Consider the following 17,474-nt stretch of genomic DNA (forward strand, 5'->3'; position numbering starts at 1 on the left):
GTAGGATCACCTATTAGGGTGAGATCCAAAAAAGGCACCTCCCTATTAAACAGAGTAACAGTAAAAGATAGATTGTCTGCATTAGAATTTAAATAGGAGATAAATGATGATAAATGTTGTTCATCTGATCTCCAAATGTAAATGCAGTCGTCTATATAACGACCATAGTGGGAGATGAATTCCTTAAAGGGATTATTATCCGTAAAGAGGTATTTCATCTCCCACCAACTCACGTATACATTAGCCAATGAGGGTGAGAATTTGGCCCCCATGGCCGCCCCCGTGGTCTGCAGGTAAAAAGTACGATCAAACATGAAACATGTGGGAAAGTAAATAATCAATCACCTGAATGATGTACTCCTGCAGACCAAGGGGGTATGACGAGTATGTACTTAAAAACCACTGTAAAGCCATGGTCTGAACAAGAGACAAGATATCCTTTTACATTATTAATATGTCTCCTGTTTTTTCCTTGCGCTATACGGTTCTATGTCCATTTCAATATACTCACTATTTCTCGTCAGGCTGTTCTGTTCTTGTTCATCCCCCATATCATTATTTTATATTTATTATTATTTTTGCTCATATTTACATGTTTTTCAGTATGGATAACCTATATATTTTTTACATATTTCTTAATTGTATTCATATTAAATATTTTATAATGTTATATGGGGGAACTATTACATCTTTGTGCTTGTGATCATGATGGAAAAGGTTTTTATTTACACTTGGTAAATCTTCTTCCCACTTGTATTTATGCAAGGGTTAAGGTCTTGTGGGATTGGGAACTCCTCCCTTCCCCACATCACTTCCCCTATATAAGTTGGGCATTTTTTATCTTACTCTGTATGACTAAGGGCATTCTGTTACACGCCTGAAACGCGTAACCCTGTATTTACCGTTCCTGTTTTTATCCATTTAATAAATCTGGGATCCGCTATACCTCGCTGGCATTTCTTCCTTGTTTCAACACTTATACACAGTATGTATCACCTATAATCTGCATCAAAATATAATTGGTGGCGAAAGTCAGGGACTAAGCATAAAGCTCATAAACTTATGATGTGTAAGGTTATCTATATTTTCTATAACTAGCCACTGTGTACTGCAACTTACCTGAAGTACTATTAGCTATTGTAAGATGTGCAGCTGGCCATGTCTGGTGGTTATTGCTCCTCGACAAGACTGGATCCTGGCTTATATCTAAAAACAAAACGTAAGGTCAAACTCTTACAGCAGGGGTACAATGATAACAATAACTGATCATCCGCTTACCATTCCCTATGTGAAGCTGCTTTTGTGACTTTAGCCCTTGTACTGCCTGTAAAGTTTAAAACACAACCAGTTATGGAAAAGTTAAGTTCTGGTAATATAATAATTCAATGGTGCAAATATAGCTTTCTTACAAGTCATATAGGGACTGTTAAGACGGCCCCTTGTCCAGCAAAAAAAAAAAAAAAAAAAAAAAAAACATGCTTCAAGCAATGTGCCCAGGCTGTGTGATAAAATAAAAAAGCCTCTACTTACCTCCCTCACTCTCCTGCAGCCTCCAGTATTATGGCACCCGGTGTCCACCATGTTGCACTTCCTGGAGCTGCAGACAATAAGTCATATTACTGCTCAGTCAATTATTGCCCGCGGCGGTTCCCCACCTCAGCCAGTAATCGGCTGAGCCGTAATGTGATATACTGTCTGCAATTCTAGGAAGTGCAACCTGGTGAGCACTGGATGCCACCAGGGAAGTAAGTAGAGGAGCTGCAAACAATACGACACATTGTTGTTCAGCCAATCACAGGTTGTAGAGGTTTACCCCATCACCATCAGCCATGGATTGGCTGAGCAGCTATGTAGCGTATTGTCTACAGCTCTGGAAAGTGTAGCACAGCAGATACCGGGTGCCACATTACCTGCTGCTGTGGGGGAAGAAAGTAGAGACTATTTTAATCACACAGCCTGGGAACATTGCTTAAAAAAAAAAAAAAAAAAGGAATCTGAAAGTGATCTTGTCACATTAAAAATGCAGTACAGTCTGCAGGAATCATGGTATAGAGCAGGAGGAGCGGAGCAAAAGGATATATAGTTTTGTAGGGAAAGTTCACAGAAATGTAATAATGGAAGTCTCTGCTTATTCTGTCATGTGGGCGGTCCTGCTCAGTGATCTGCCAGTGAGTAGTAGGACCACCCACATTACTATTTTGATGTCTCCATATACTGAGATGGCAATGCTGCAGCCAATCTCTGCTTTCACCAGCCACATGGTGATGGGTATTAGGTAGTACACTGGCCCAGATCTACTAAAACACTAAAAGCATTTATTTCTCAAACAGTGCAACTTTAGCCTAAAAATGCACCAAATGTATCAATGTGGTGCATGCTATTTGGTTTTGTCTAGGTTTTTGGTGTGTGAAGTCACAGTGAAGTATTGAGGCCTCTAAAACATGTGTGGTGCACACCATGCAAGCCAGTTTTGCGGCACAAACTGCAACCCAAATCTGTAACACCTGCAATAGTAAATCAACTCTATTATCTTTTGAGCAAAATGCAGTGCTGACTTTATGAACATTGTTTTTTCAATCAAATAAGCATTTGCAACAAATCATTCAATCTGACAGACAGAGAATGAATATGGGAAACAAGCAATTGTAGCCTCTTGCACACAGGAAGTAAAATCTTAAAGCATAATTCCACATTTATTTCAGTACAGATACCTTTTCTACTGCTTCATTAAATGCCAGCTGTACTTTTTCACATTCATTTCCTTCTCCCTTCTTCAGAATTGTCCTCCAACACTGAAGCTCTTTCTTATTCATCAAATTTGGCTCCACCTTTTAAAGCAAAACGTAAAAATGTAAAGTTTAGGAAGTCACAGCTTGAATGTGTAGAAATTCTATGGCTTATTCTGAAACTATAGAGCGGCGTTTCCTGACCAGAGTGCCTCCAGCTGTTGCAAAACTACAACTCCCACCATTTGGCTGTCTGGGCATGCTGGGAGTTAAAGTGTTGCAACAGCTGGAGGCACATTGGTTAGTAAACACTGCTAGAGAGGACCATTTTCCATCTTAAAAATAATCATACCAACTGTAGTATCTAGAAAACATAGTTTACTAAATAAAACAAAAAGAACAAGCTTTGCTGGCCCATGATTATACTATTATTTCCAGTTTAAATATGGAAATACTCTTTGCAAATATATATTGTGTTTACAACATAGATTACTTGAGGTTGGGTTCTCACGTTCCAGAATCCCTCTGTAAAACCTCAGTTATAATTACCAGGGCTTGCCTTTACCACAGTGGTCTCATATAACCCTTATATGAGTTCTTGGAGAACTATAGTACTTACCAGTGGTGTCCAATTTACAGTATAAATGCCCAAATCACTGACTTCACACTGATCTACAATAATAAGTTCAATGCCAGGAACAATATTCTCAATGAGATACTCAGTTGCCCTATAATTAAAAGTTTATATAAAATCAGTAAAATTAAAGTGTCCCAGCTATATAACAAAACTTTTGAAATGTGGCAGAAACATGCCAATTTTTGGATCCATCAGAGTAAGGGTGTTCAGGCCCCCACCAATCAATAGAACAAACCAGGATCCAAATCCAGTTGTGACCTCCTTCCAGTTGCAGGAGATGGGCTCCATTTTAAGTCTAGATCGCAGCGAAAATGGATGTGGAGCACACAACCGCTGCTCATTCTAATCATTGCTGGTGGTCTTAACACCCAGACCACGACCAATAAAAAAAAAAAAAAAAAAAAATTTAATGTACCTCCATGACAAGGTTCATTTAAAGATGTTCATAAACACTTATTTAAACTTTTTGGGTGAGATAACCGCTAATAAACACATGAAAACCTTTAGGCTGTGTTCACATGTTGCGGCTAATTAGAGGTACCGCAGGAGCATAACACATGCGTTTTATTTTTTTTTTTTTTTAAATAACCAAAATAGCTGTAAACATGATGCGTTTTAGGCGAATATGCATTTTTTATTTAATTTTACTTGTTTGCGGTAAAGCACAGCAAAAATGCATGTAGAAATAAGTTATGGCACCGACAATTAGCCGCAATGTGGAAACAAAGCCTTACAGTGTATACTAGAAAGTCTGTGATAGTGACTACAATAGTAACAAAAGTAATAAAAAATTACCTAATAAACATCAGATTAAGAATTTAGGAGGAGATCTATCAAAACCTGTCCAAAGTGGTTGCTGATTGGCCCATTTTTTTTAAAAGGCCCATAAAAAATTTAAGAAGCCATCTGATTGGTTGCTATGGGCAACTCAGCAACTTTTCCTCTGGACAGGTTTTGATAAATTTCCCCCTTAAAGGAAAAGCCTCATGCTAGAAAACTTATCTCCTATCCAAAAGGATAGGGGATACGTTTTAGATCGCGGGGGGTCCGCCATGCCCCAATCATATAGTTCTATGGGAGAGCCGTTCGGCAACCTTCGGCTCTCCCATAGAGTTTAATGGAGGGGGCGTGGCAGCTTTCGCTTCGGGCAGGGGACATGATGAGCTCCTGTGCTAAAGCACAGGGGCTCCGTACGGGAGATCGCGGGGGGCCCAGGGCTCAAACCCCTGCAATCTAAAACTTATCCCCTATCCTTCGGATAGGGGATAAGTTTTCTAGCATGACACTTATCCTTTAACCCCTTAAGGACCAAGGACCAATAATCGTATGGACCTACAGAATAAAGATAAGGTGTCATTTTTACCGAAAAATGTAATACGTAGAAACGGAAGCCCCCAAAATTTAGAAAACTGAGTTTTTTTTTTCAATTTTGTCGCACAATTATTTTTTTCCATTTCACCGTAGATTTTTGGGCAAACTGACTGACGTCATTACAAAGTAGAATTGGTGGCGCAAAAAATAAGCAATCATATGGATTTTTAGGCGCAAAATTGAAAGAGTTATGATTTTTTTAAAGGCAAGGAGCAAAAAACGAAAATGCAAAAGCGGAAAACCCCCCGGTCCTTAAGGGGTTAATGACTGATAAACCACCTTTGCTGGGAATCATTTAGATTAGTGGCTAGTATAGGTTCACTTTATTCACCCACTCTAGCTATAAAGCTATATCGTTGTGAGAAATAAGACATTCATACATGTTTTTACTGTTTTTACTATACCATCCAGTTCAAGTCAAACACAAAACACTTAATTAAATTGGAATGGAATGAGCCAAAACCACTTCAACTTTGTCTATCATAGTATAAAAAATATTTAGAGTTTTGAGTCTTTTGCAGGATTGAGTAGAGGAGACTAATCTAATAATACTATAGTTTATATAGTTTTGTAGGATTTTGCCTGAAAATCTTGGCAGTAATAAACTATTATGTACTTGTAAAACATGTTAGACAAAGGTTTACTAAAACAGAGGCTAAGTGTTTTTTTTTTTTTTTTTTTTTATAAGCTATATATAATTACAGGCAAAGGAAATATAATTTAAAAGGTCTTTAAAAGGCAACGTTTCTCCACCACTTCCTCTTCTTCAACTCAAAAGAAACCCAGCCAAAAGATGCAAAGCTCACAACCCGCCATGGGAACCAAGTTTTGCCTGTGAGAGCTTCCACACAGCATAATATCCTGTCAGATCTGCTCACAGCTTCTCTTTCAATTCTACAAGTAAACACAACCACTACCACTATGGCAATGTAGCCGCCTATTAGAAGTATTTTTGCCATACTAATGCCACATAAAAAAAAAAAAAAAAAAAAAAAACACTCCATACAATTTGTAAAACTGGATACCCACTTCGTATTAATAAGGAAGTGTTCAGGTATACTAATCATGGGTAGAAAAAGAAGCCCATTCAATGGATATCTATAATGTTCTCTGAAGGAACTATACAGTCACGGCCGTAAATGTTGGCACACCTGAAAAATTTTCAAGAAAATGAAGTATTTCTTACAAAAAAGGATTCCAGTAACATATGTTTTGCTAAACACATGTTTATTCCCTTTGTGTGTATTGGAACTAAACCAAAAAAAGGGAGGAAAAAAGCAAATTGGACATAATGTCACACCAAACTCCAAAAATGGGATGGACAAAATTATTGGCACTCTTTCCAAACTGTGGAAAAAATATATTGTTTCAAGCATGTGATGCTGCTTTAAACTCACGTGGGGCAAGTAACAGGTGTGGGCAATATAAAAATCACACTTGAAAGCAGATTAAAAGGAGAGAAATTCACTAACAGTGGGGATCAAAAGTTTGGGCACCCCAGGAAAAAAAAAATTGTATTAATGTGCATAAAGAAGCCAAGGAAAGATGGGAAAATCTCCAAAAGGCATCAAATTACAGATTAGACATTCTTATAATATGTCAACAAAAGTTAGATTTTATTTCCATAATTTACACTTTCAAAATAACAGAAAACAAAAAAATGGCGTCTGCAAAAGTTTGGGCACCCTGCAGAATTTATAGTATGCACTGCCCCCTTTGCAAAGCTGAGACCTGCCAGTGTCATGGATTGTTCTCAATCATCATCTGGGAAGACCAGGTGATATCAATCTCAAAGGTTTTAAATGCCCACACTCATCTGACCTTGCCCCAACAATCAGCACCATGGGTTCTTCTAAGCAGTTATCTAGAAATCTGAAACTGTAAATAGTTGACGCTCACAAAGCTGGAGAAGGCTATAAGAAGATAGCAAAAGGTTTTCAGATGTCAATATACTCTGTTCGGAATGTAATTAAGAAATGGCAGACATCAGGAATGGTGGAAGTTAAAGCAAGATCTGGAAGACCAAGAAAAATATCAGACAGAACAGCTCGCAGGATTGTGAGAAAAACAATGCAAAACCCACGTTTGACTGCACAATCCCTCCAGAAAGATCTGGCAGACACTGGAGTTGTGGTACACTATTCCACTATAAAAAGATACTTGTACAAATATGGTCTTCATGGAAGAGTCATCAGAAGAAAACCTCTTTTACGTCCTCACCACAAAAATCAGCGTTTGAACTTTGCAAATGAACATACAGACAAGCCTGATGCATTTTGGAAACAAGTTCTGTGGACCGATGAGGTTAAAATTGAACTTTTTGGCCGTAATGAGCAAAGGTACGTTTGGAGAAGAAGAAGAAGAAGAATTTAATGAAGAGAACATCTGTCCAACTGTTAAGCATGGGGGGTGGATCAATCATGCTTTGAGGTTGTATTGAAGCCAGTGGCTCAGGGAACATTTCACGAGTAGAAGGAAAAATTGATTCAATAAAATTTCAGCAAATTTTGGATGCTAACTTTCTGCCATCTATGAATAAGCTGAAGTTAAAGAGAGGATGGCTTCTACAAATGAATAATGATCGTAAACACACCTCAAAATCCACGGGGGATTACATCAAGAGGCTTAAACTGAAGGTTTTGCCATGGCCTTCACAATCTCCCTACCTCAACATAATTGAAAATCTATGGATAGACCTTAAAAGAGCAGTGCGTGACAGACAACCCAGAAATCTCAAAGAACTGGAAGACTTTTGTAAGGAAGAATGGGCAAAGATACCTCAAACAAGAATTGAAAGACTCTTGGCTGGCTACAAAAAGCGTTTACAAGCTGTGATACTTGCCAAAGGGGGCAGTACAAGATACTAACTCTGCAGGGTGCCCAAACTTTTGCAGATGCCATTTTTTTTCTGTTATTTTGAAAGTGTAAATGATGGAAATAAAATCTAACTTTTGTTGACATATTATAAGAATGTCTAATCTGTAATTTGATGCCTTTTGGAGATTTTTCCATCTTTCCTTGGCTTCTTTATGCACATTAATACAAAATTTTACCTGGGGTGCCCAAACTTTTGATCCCTACTGTAGTCTTTGCATTGTGTGTCTGTGTGTGCCACACTAAGAATGGACTACAGAAAGAGGAGAAGAGAACTGCCTGAGGACTTGGGAACCAAAATTGTGGAAAAATATCAACAATCTCAAGGTTACAAGTCCATCACCAGAGATCTAGATTTGCCTTTGTCCACAGTGTACAACATTATCAAGAAGTTTGCAACCCATGGCACTGTAGCTAATCTCCCTGGGCTTGGACGGAAGAGAAAAATTGATGAAAGATGTCAATTCAGGACAGTATGGATGGTGGATAAGCAGCCCCAAACAAGTTCCAAAGATATTCAAGCTGTCCTGCAGGCTCAGCGAACATCAGTGTCAGGGCAAACTATCCGTTGACATTTAAATGAAATGAAACGCTATGGCAGGAGACCCAGGAGGACCCACTGCTGACACAGAGACATAAAAACGCAAGACTACATTTTGCCAAAATGAACGTGAGTAAGCCAATATCCCTCTGGGAAAATGTCTTGTGGACAGATGAGACCAAGATAGAGCTTTTTGGTAAAGCACATCATTCTACTGTTTACCAAAAATGTAATGAGGCCTAGAAAGAAAAGAACACAGTACCTACAGTGAAATATGGTGGAGGTTCAATGACGTTTTGGAGTTGTTTTGCTGCCTCTGGCACTGGGTGCCTTGAATGTGTGCAAGGCATCATGAAATCTGAGGATTACCAACGGATTTTGGGTCGCACTGTACAGCCCAGTGTCAGAAAGGTGGGTTTGCATCCGAGATATTGGGTCTTCCAGCAGGACAATGATACCCAGATATGGATGGCCAGCAATGAGTCCAGATCTAAATCCCATTGAACACCTGTGGAGAGATCTTAAAATTGCTGTTGGGAAAAGGCGTCCTTCCAATAAGAGACCTAGAGCAGTTTGCAAAGGAAGAGTGGTCCAACATTTCGGCTGAGAGATGTTGACCACAGTTTTAGGTCCGGTTGTAAAAGCGCATACGGCGCAAAAATGAGCCGACCGGACCGAACGTTTCACTCCGGCCGGCTCATTGAAATGAATGACATACGGGAGCACATACGGTGACATACGGGAGCGCGAGGTTTTAGCTCCCCCCCTGCCGTATGCGCTCCCGTATGGGAGAAAACGTAGTGTGAACCCAGCCTTAGTCTGTTAACCAGGTTCCACCAATGTGTCATATTCATGCGAATCTGCATCAGAGGCTTTTAACACAGCCTCTGACACAGATATGAACAGAGTTGTACCAGTATTTTGTCAACATGGTAACTACATGTTTTGATTTAGGCATTTAATGGAACATAAAAACTATAACAAGATGCAGAACCACTGTTAAAGGGGGTTCTCTTACTCATTGTATCAGTGTGTGTATAAAACCTGGCAATCATCAGGTATGGGCAGGGTCAGCAGGACACTCACTAGCCTTGATTCTGTTGTGTTATCCGCCAGATTCCAACGTATTTACTAAGGTTTACACAGAAAATGTGGTGGATTTGAGCTCTGGAAAAACTTAGAGATCCTTCTCTAAATCATATTAACCTATACATCAGCAGTCCAAATTCTCTCCCTCTACTATATGATGCTCTCGGGTAGAGCGACAGACAGGATATCAGTTACCATTATTAGCTTTAATGGGTTTATACTTTTCACTTTATCACTATTTTATCAATCATGGTCAATAAAGTTGCACATAAAGTGTGTCAAGCTGTAAGGCCACTGTTGGATTGCTGTAAGGCCATGTTCACATGTAATTTGTGCAGAATGTCCGCATGGAAAACACGTACGGACATTCTGCACATTTGAAGAATCTGTTGGGCAATAGGACCACTCAGAAATGCAGCGTCTCATAGACATGGTTACATAGTTTATAGACGGCAATACATTTCTGAGTGAAATCTGCAAAAAGAAAAGACATGGTTTATTCTTTTTGGGACACCGGAATCAGGATTTCTGTGGCAGAAACAGCTGCTGCGTTAATTCCACTGTGTGAACAGTGCAGAAGAATCCCACTTAATTCAATGGGACTCTGCTGTAGCGGAATGTCTGTGCGGAATATTCCTGCAGAGTTCTGTATGGACATTCTGCCGTGAAAACATACCCTGAAGCTATGTTCAGGCGGTCTAATGTCTGCATGGAAAATCTCCCAGCGGACATTGTCCTGACAGGGGAGCTGCTATGTGAACAGCGCAGTATCAAGGAGGTGGAGCCGAATTGCTCAAAAGCCAGAGCCTGGCACACCTTCTGGCATGTCCTTACCTCCCATTCCCTCCATAATTGCAAGCCTAGCCATGTACTTGAGTCAAGAAAGTGCTGGAAGGTGAGGGCAAGCGAGGACGTGTTTTAGACTGTAGCACTTTAACATATCTGCTCTGCCTTCTTGACACTTTGGTGAGAAATAAAAAAGAAAATTACTTGATTTAGATGAAAGCAGCTTTGAGTTTTTTAAAATATAGAAAAAATATAAAATCACCTCCCGCAAATTTGTGGAAGATTGGCCATAATCAGATGATTACACCACACATACATACTTTAACCCCTTAAGGACACAGGACGTAAATGTACGTCCTGGTGTGGTGGCACTTAACGCACCAGGACGTACATTTACGTCCTGTGCATAACCGCGGGCATCGGAGCGATGCCCGTGTCATGCGCGGCTGATCCCGGCTGCTGATCGTAGCCAGGGACCCGTCGGCAATGGCCGACGCCCGCGATCTCGCGGGCGTCCGCCATTAACCCCTCAGGTGCCGGGATCAATACAGATCACGGCATCTGCGGCAGTGCGCGATTTCAATGAATGATCGGATCGCCCGCAGCGCTGCTGCGGGGATCCGATCATTCAGAACGCCGCACGGAGGTCCCCTCACCTTCCTCCTTCCGGCGTCTCCTGCTCTGGTCTGAGATCAAGCAGACCAGAGCAGAAGATGACCGATAACACTGACCGATAACACTGACCGATAACACCGATAACCGACCGACACTGACCGATAACACTGATCTGTTCTATGTCCTATGGGGACTATTCAAGTGTAAAAAAAAAAAAAAAATTGTAAAAAAGTAAAAGTAAAAAAAAAGTGAAAAATCCCCTCCCCCAATAAAAAAGTAAAACGTCCGTTTTTTCCTATTTTACCCCCAAAAAGCGTAAAAAATAAATTTTATAGACATATTTGGTATCGCCGCATGCGTAAATGTCCGAACTATTAAAATAAAATGTTAATGATCCCGTACGGTGAACGACGTGAACGAAAAAAAAAATAAAACAAAGTCCAAAATTGCTACTTTTTTTATACATTTTATTAAAAAAAAAAAATTAGAAAATATTTATTAAAAGTTTTTTATATGCAAATGTGGTATTAAAAAAAAAGTACAGATCATGGCGCAAAAAATGAGCCCTCATACCGCCGCTTATACGGAAAAATAAAAAAGTTAGAGGTCATCAAAATAAAGGGATTATAAACGTACTAATTTGGTTAAAAAGTTTGTGATTTTTTTTAAGCACAACAATAATAGAAAAGTAGGTAATAATGGGTATCATTTTAATCATATTGACCCTCAGAATAAAGAACACGTCATTTTTACCATAAATTGTACTGCGTGAAAACAAAACCTTCCAAAATTAGCAAAATTGCGTTTTTCTTTTTAATTTCCCCACAAAAATAGTGTTTTTTGGTTGCGCCATACATTTTATGATATAATGAGTTATGTCATTACAAAGAACAACTGGTCGCGCAAAAAACAAGCCCTCATACTAGTCTGTGGATGAAAATATAAAAGAGTTATGATTTTTAGAAGGCGAGGAGGAAAAAATGAAAACGTAAAAATTAAATTGTCTGAGTCCTTAAGGCCAAAATGGGCTGAGTCCTTAAGGGGTTAAACCAATGAGGGCATCAACTTTTGGGCCACAAAGGGGTTATTTTCTACTTGCATAATCAATATCAAAATTAGTTATTTTAGCCCTCTTTCATATAAAGTTCTTGGCCATTTATAGATCTACATCGTAGATTCACTTTTAGACCTTTACTTTAGCAGTAAAAAATAAAGATGCCAACTTTCTCATACAACATCTGACTCTTAAAATTTTAGTTTTCAATAAATCTGAATTGGTTAAAAAATGTATTACTTTTCTGTGTCTTATGCAAAAATGTGTGATTTTTATATGCCAATTTTCTTATGTTAGCATTGATTTTTTTATTTAAAAAATAAATAGTAGAATCTAACTGGTTGCAATGTACGATGAGCTTATCTGACCACAAAAAAATTAATTTGTGGAAATAATCAAATTTTTTCACTCAAATTTTTAAAGTACACTGAAGGGGCTAACCTATCTCAATTTTATAAAAGAAAAGAGCATGTTTGATGTTATATAAAATATGTTATAAAAAGGATATTGTTACTAGTTGCCCCACGGCCAGATATGCTGGCCATGAGCGCACTTCTATCTTGCCGCCCCGTGCTGCTGTCTTCGGCACGGGCGGCACTGCTTCCTTCTCACCTGTCCTGGTCTGCAGCCCCCTGGCCGGCGGACATGTTCCCCGCAGTGTTCCACGCTCCTCTGTGTTCTCTCCAATAATTGGGCGCTGACCCTAGAAGTAATTCTCACTTCCCCTTGACCCCTGTGTCTTGCCTCACCGTGTACCTGACCCTTGCTACGTATTCTGACCTTGCTCCTGTGCCGCCTGCCTTCTGACCTACTTGCTCTGTGACCAGACCTCGCTTCTTGCGGCCTGCCCTGACCTCCTGCCAGCCCTGACTACATCTGTGCCTCTACCTTTCTGTGCCATGTTATTCCTCAACTGCCTGTGGGGATGAGTCGAACCAGGGGTACCGACCTGGGTGCCGCTTTGCGGCAGGCTCTGGTGAAAACTAATTTGACTAATTGAAGACTAAATGACCAGACTAAAATGTATAACTGATTGTTAAATAAAAGGAAGAATTAAAAGGCTAAGGCTGCTCCTACATGCAGCGCTAGCGGCCACAGCTAGCTTTGTATTAATGATCATTGCTGGCTGGTCCTGGAGTTGCTGCATTAAGTAGCCACTCTGGCTGGAGATGCACCGATAATTACAGGCTGCGCCTGGTTTTGTAGCTGATTAATGTGGCAACTACAGGGCCAGCCCGATAAATTAATTAATCTTAAACATCTTATCCCCTATCCAAAGGCCTCTGGGACCCTCCCACGATCTCCATGCAGTACCCGGCATTCTTAACATTATGTTTAAAACAACGGGTGCTGCACAGAGATTGCGAGGGGTCCCGGAGGCTAGATCCCCGCTAGCAGACATCTTATCCCCTATCCTTTGGTTAGGGGATAAGATGCCTAGGGGCAGAGTACCCCTTTAAGGCAGCAGTAGTAACCATCGCTACATGCAAGTGTGGTCTAAACAGGAAGACAATAACCTGTAATATGGATGTTATCCAATCAAATCAATCCTGAAGAGGCCACTGAGTATTCAAAGGCCGAAAACACCAATCACATGACTGTCTTGATAGTGTACAATAACCATAATAAATGTTTTTCCGATCTAAAATAATGTCAACTACTGGAAAGCTCTAAAACTAAAAATCTAAAAAGCAGATAATTTATGGGACAAGCACACTAGGAGAGATTTCCACAAGATAAATGTAACTGCAGGGCTGGAATAATAATCATGAAAGCCTGAGATTAACATTCTGTCTCTTTTCCACACATCCTGTGACTGATTTTTGTGGTTATATCATAAGCATGTAGAGTAGAGCTTTCAAAACCTTATAAACTTTCACTCATCTTTCAATTCTTTGTGGTTGTCCAACAAATTCTTCATACAAAAACTCAATCATTTTAAAGTAGAGCTAAGCCTAAATATGTTATAGAGAAACAAACTACTGTCTATTGTTTTCTAGTTAAAGCACACAAAACCTAAAAAAAAGAAAATATTGACTTTGATGTAGTTCATGTACTTAGGAAGTATGCAGATAATATCTACCTATGTATCATTAATCCCTGATCTGCATTTCCTAGAAGTGGAACTCAAAACTCTTAAAGCTCAGTCTAAATCTTTACCGAACACTACCTAACTGGAGGCGATACATGGTCTGCTGTGGTCAGTGGAGTATTTTGGTTTTTGTGCTGCCCTAGGCCTGGCTAAACTCAGCCACCAACCCAAACCAAATGTGTCAAGGCCACACCTCTTTAGATCCACACCTTCCTCTCTAAACTCCTCCCCTTCCTTATTAGGCTTCATCTTTTCTTCTTAGTACAGAAGCTGTTAGTGACTGCCTATATGCAACTACCATAATAACCACAGAATGACCCTTCCAGGATTTGACCACTCACCTGAAATCAGACATAAGAAGTGGGGCCCCTGCATTAAGCAGCCTCAGTCTCACTGCTCCTTCTTCCCCAGGCATGATCCTATCAATGCAATTGATGCCCCTCTCCACCAGAGGCTGTGTCTTGTAGTAAGGATTACATAAAGGTATATAGCAGTGTATGAAACATGTATATACAGTAGTAATCTATGATACATAATGTGTATAGTAGTGTACCCTGGATCTACCCTGGAGAAGTGAGCACAACCATGTAGCGCAAGGTCAACCAGGAATGGAATGGAATTGAAATTCAGACCTAGCACGTGAAGGCTAGGAGAGTCACGGGAAGAGCGATATGATAGATTTACTCAATTATTTGTAAATGTACCAAAAACACTTTAGACAGAAACTTCTGCAATATTTTAACCCCTTAAGGACCAGGCCATTTTACACCTTAGGACCAGAGCGTTTTTTGAACATCTGACCACTGTCACTTTAAACATTAATAACTCTGGGATGCTTTTACTTATCATTCTGATTCCGAGATTGTTTTTTCGTGACATATTCTACTTTATGTTATTGGTAAAATGTTGTTGATACTTGCATCGTTTCTTAGTGAAAAATTCCAAAATTTGATGAAAAAATTGAACATTTTTGCATTTTTCTAACTTTGAAGCTCTCTGCTTGTAAGGAAAATGGATATTCCAAATAACAAAAACAATTTTATTCACATATACAATATGTCTACTTTATGTTTGCATCATAAAATTGACGTGTTTTTACTTTTCGAAGACACCAGAGGGCTTCAAAGTTCAGCAGCAATTTTCCAACCCACTATTTTTCAGGGACCAGTTCAGGTGTGAAGTGGATTTGAAGGGTCTTCATATTAGAAATACCCCACAATTGACCCCATTATAAAAACTGCACCCCCCAAAGTATTCAAAATTACATTCAGTCAGCATTTTAACCCTTTAGGTGTTTCACAGGAATAGCAGCAAAGTGAAGGAGAAAATTCACAATCTTCATTTTTTACACTCGCATGTTCTTGTAGACCCAATTTTTTAATTTTTACAAGGGGTAGAAGGAGAAAATGTATACTTATATTTGTATCCCAATTTCTCTCGAGTAAGCACATACTTCATATGCCTATGTAAATTGTTCGGCGGGCGCAGTAGAGGGCTCAGAAGCGAAGGAGCGACAAGGGGATTTTGGAGAGTACGTTTTTCTGAAATGGTTTTTGGGGGGCATGTTGCATTTAGGAAGCCCCTATGGTGCCAGAACAGAAAAAAATCCCCACATGGCATACCATTTTGGAAACTAGACCCCTTGGGGAACGTAACAAGGGGTAAAGTGAACCTTAATACCCCACAGGTGTTTCACGACTTTTGCATATGTAAAAAAATATATATATTTTTTTTTACTAAAATGTGTGTTTCCCCCCAAATTTCACATTTTTGCAAGGGTTAATAGCAGAAAAGACCCCCCCCAAAATTTGTAACCCCATTTCTTCTGAGTATTAAGGTACTCCATAAGTGGACCTGAAGTGCACTACGAACTACAATGCTCAGAAGAGAAGGAGTCATATTTGGCATTAGGAGAGCAAATTTTGTTCGGGGGGGCATGTCGCATTTAGGAAGCCCCTATGGTGCCAGGACAGCAAAATAACCCCCACAAGGCATACCCTTTTGGAAACTAGACCCCTTGAGGAACGTAACAAGGGGAACAGCGAGCATTTACCCCCCACTGGTGTCTGTCAGATCTTTGGAACAGTGGGCTGTACAAAATTTTTAATTTGCACAGCCCACTGTTCCAAAGATCTGTCAGACACCAGTGGGGTGTAAATTATCACTGTACCCCTCATTACATTCCGTGAGGGGTGTAGTTTCCAAAATGGGGTCACATGTGTTTTGTTTTTTTTTGCGTTTGTCAAAACCGCTGTAACAATCAGCCACTCCTGTGCAAATCACCTCAAATGTACATGGTGCACTCTCCCTTCTGGGCCTTGTTGTGCACCCCCAGAGCACTTTGCGCCCACATATGGGGTATCTCTGTAGTTGGGAGAAATTGCGTTACAAATTTTGGGGGGCTTTTTTTCCCTTTTACTTCTTGTCAAAATGAACAGTATAGGGCAACACCAGCGTGTTAGTGTAAAAAAAATTATTTTTTTTTACACTAACATGCTGTTGTAGACCCCAACTTCACCTTTTCATAAGGGGTTAAAGGAGAAAAAGCCCCACAAAATTTGTAACATAATTTCTCCCGAGTACGGAGATACCCCATATGTGACCCTAAACTGTTGCCTTGAAATATGCCAGGGCTCCAAAGTGAGAGCGCCATGTGCATTTGAGGCCTGAATTAGGGATTTGCATAGGGGTGGACATTGGGGTATTCTACGCCAGTGATTCCCAAACAGGGTGCCTCCAGCTGTTGCAAAACTCCCAGCATGCTTGGACAGTCAACGGCTGTCCGGCAATACTGGGAGTTGTTGTTTTGCAACAGCTGGAGGCTCCATTTTGGAAACATTGGCGTACCAGACGTTTTTCATTTTTATTGGGGAGGGGAGGGGGGCTGTGTAGGGGTATGTGTATATGTAGTGTTTTTTTACTTTTTATTTTATTTTGTGTTAGTGTAGTGTAGTGTTTTTATGGTACAGTCACACGGGCGGGGGATTACAGCGAGTTTGAGCTGCCGCGCAAAATTTGCTGCATCGCAAACTTGCAGTCTGATACTCACTGTAAGCCCCCTGCCCATGTGAATGTACCCTGTACATTCACAGGAGGGGAACCTCCAGCTCAGCTATTGAAAAACTACAACTCCCAGCATGCACATTCTATCAGTGCATGCTGGTAGTTATAGTTTTGCAACAGCTGGAGGCACACGGGTTGGGAAACACTGAGTTAGGAAACAGACAATGTTTCCCAACCAGTGTGCCTCTAGTTGTTGCAAAACCACTACTCCCAAACATTCTCAGGCATGCTGGAAGTAGTAGTTCGGCAACATCTTTAAGAGCCAGATGTTGCCGAACTACAACTCCCAGCATGCTTGGAGTTGTAGTTTTGCAACATCTGGAGGACTACAGTTTGCAGACCACTAAAACAGTGGTTCCCAATCTGTGCCCTTTCAGATCTTGCAAAACTACAACTCCCAGTATGCCAAAACTGTCCAGGCATGCTGGGAGTTGTAGTTCTGCAACATCTGAAGGGCCAGATGTTACAGAACTACAACTCCCAGCATGCCTGGACAGTAAGGGCATGCTGAGGATGTGTAGTTTTGCAACATCTGGAAGGGCACAGTGGTCTCCAAACTGTGGACCTCCAGATGTTGCAAAACTGCAACTCCCAGGATGCCCAGACGCCAAGAGCTGGCTGGGCAT

The 17,474-nt window shown here is 40.3% G+C and overlaps 1 protein-coding gene across 1 annotated transcript in view; it reads right to left on the reverse strand.

The window, feature by feature from the left end:
- Positions 1 to 17,474, reverse strand: part of TNFSF11 (TNF superfamily member 11) — a 44,289-nt gene that overhangs the window by 16,551 nt on the left and 10,264 nt on the right. The window contains exons 2-4 of the mRNA XM_056555442.1: positions 2,712 to 2,828; positions 1,279 to 1,324; positions 1,120 to 1,206 (exon numbers count right to left, since the gene is read on the reverse strand). Coding sequence (XP_056411417.1) covers positions 1,120 to 1,206; positions 1,279 to 1,324; positions 2,712 to 2,828 — 250 coding nt within the window. The remainder of the gene's footprint in view (positions 1 to 1,119; positions 1,207 to 1,278; positions 1,325 to 2,711; positions 2,829 to 17,474) is intronic.

Source organism: Hyla sarda, chromosome 2, assembly GCF_029499605.1.
Source record: "Hyla sarda isolate aHylSar1 chromosome 2, aHylSar1.hap1, whole genome shotgun sequence".
Classification (NCBI taxonomy): Eukaryota; Metazoa; Chordata; class Amphibia; order Anura; family Hylidae; genus Hyla; species Hyla sarda.